At 46.4% G+C, this 1,778-nt stretch overlaps 1 protein-coding gene across 1 annotated transcript in view; it reads right to left on the bottom strand.

Annotated features, from left to right (window-relative positions):
- Positions 1-1,778, bottom strand: part of DAGLA (diacylglycerol lipase alpha) — a 53,173-nt gene that overhangs the window by 21,283 nt on the left and 30,112 nt on the right. The window contains exons 9-10 of the mRNA XM_027674199.1: positions 1,148-1,282; positions 429-589 (exon numbers count right to left, since the gene is read on the bottom strand). Of these exons, the coding sequence (XP_027530000.1) occupies positions 429-589; positions 1,148-1,282 (296 nt within the window). The remainder of the gene's footprint in view (positions 1-428; positions 590-1,147; positions 1,283-1,778) is intronic.

Genomic DNA, 1,778 nt, shown 5'->3' with positions numbered 1-1,778 from the left:
AAAAATCGGGGGGAAAAAAAAATCGGGGGGAAAAAAAAATCGGGGGGAAAAAAAAATCGGGGGGAAAAAAAAATCGGGGGGAAAAAAAAATCGGGGGGAAAAAAAAATCGGGGGGAAAAAAAAATCGGGGGGAAAAAAAAATCGGGGGGAAAAAAAAATCGGGGGGAAAAAAAATCGGGGGGAAAAAAAATTGGGGGGGAAAAAATTTGGAGAAAAAAAAAATCAAGGGAAAAAATCGGGGCGGGGGGGAAGTCAGGGGAAAAAATTCTGGGGGGGAAAATCAGGGAGGGAGGGAATCAGGGGGGAAAAAAAACAGGGAGGAAAATATCAGGGGGGAAAATGAGAAATATTGGCAGGAAAGGTGAGGCGGGAAAAATTAAGAGAAAAATCCGAGACCTGGAATTTCTCAAAAAATTTCCGAGGGGGGCAGAAAGGAATAAGAGAAGCCACTGAGGAAGAGAAAGCAGGTTACACAGGAGAACTTCCAGGATCCCACATTCCAGGGACTTACCGCGTTCTTCAGATCCAGGTACTTGGTGTTCCTGGTCACCGGCATTCCGGACAGGAAAGCCAGGATGTCATTGTTTGCCTGTAAATCCCAAACACACAGGAAAATTCTCACCAAAATCTACTCCCAGTTATCCCAACCAGGCTCCTCAATTGCTTCCAATGGTTTTACTCCTGAATTTCAAGTCAAGGGAAAAGGAAAAAAAACCCCAAACAAATAAGTCAATTTTCTCCTAGGCTGACAATTTGAAAATGTGAATAATGGCTTGGAAATTTAGGAATTTTTCTTCCTGAAGCTTGCTGGAGTCTCCTCCACATCACAGGGAATAATCTTCCCCATCGATAACATAGTGGGAATAATCTTCCCTATTGATAATATAGTGGGAATAATCTTCCCTACAACCCCCTTCAAGGCTTTTTTGGGATCAAGAGCTCAACCTGTGTTTGCGGGATGACAAATTCCAAACTTGACTCAGTGTCAGCTGGGAAAAACCACCGGGAAGAACTCGGGAAAAGCCGCTTAAGTCCGTTATTATTTTCAATTCCCAGCTCAGCAAGTGGGAACAGCCCGGGAAGGAGGTGGGAAGAAGCACGTGGTGCTCCCAGGGAAGGTCACATTCCCAGTGTTCCCGTGTCCCACCTCATCCAGGACGGCATTCCGCTTGGCCCGCTGCCGTTGCCTCAGGAGCACCAGCCCCGCGATGATGTCGGAGGGAACGATGTCCAGATCCCGGAAAAACTCCGCAAAAAGGTAGGCGATCTCAGAATAGGCATCCTGAAAAACCCAGGGAGAGAGGAGTCACAGCACTTGGGGAACGGCCTCCAAAGAGGACATGGCAATGGGCTCATTCCTGGAGATCCAAGACATTCCTTCAGGGAATGCCAGACCTGGACTAATCACGGAATTACTGTCTCCTGTTTACTTTCTGTATTCCCACTCGGGGGCTGGATTTGACCTGTGCTCCGTGCTCAGGGGTGGGAAGGAGAACATCCCAACATCCCAGGCAGGCACAAAGGGAGGGAAAGGGAACGTTTTGGGATCTGTATATTAAATAAAACAGGGGAAAAAGGATGAAAACCAAGTGAATCCCAATCCAGAGTCACCTTGGAGTCATCCTTATCCTCAAAAATACAATAAAGGCTATTCCAGGGGGAAAAAAGGACTCACTTTGTCCTATTTACAGTCTCTTAAATTCTAAATTTGTCCTGGGATACATTTCTCATATTTAACCCAGACCTGGGATCCTGTTCCCAGATTTAACCCAGACCTG

Source organism: Neopelma chrysocephalum, unplaced genomic scaffold (assembly GCF_003984885.1).
Source record: "Neopelma chrysocephalum unplaced genomic scaffold, ASM398488v2 Primary Assembly neopelma1_24, whole genome shotgun sequence".
In the NCBI taxonomy this organism is placed as follows: Eukaryota; Metazoa; Chordata; class Aves; order Passeriformes; family Pipridae; genus Neopelma; species Neopelma chrysocephalum.
The sequence above is the reverse complement of the archived record's forward strand: the minus strand, read 5'-3'. Positions and strand labels throughout refer to the sequence as shown.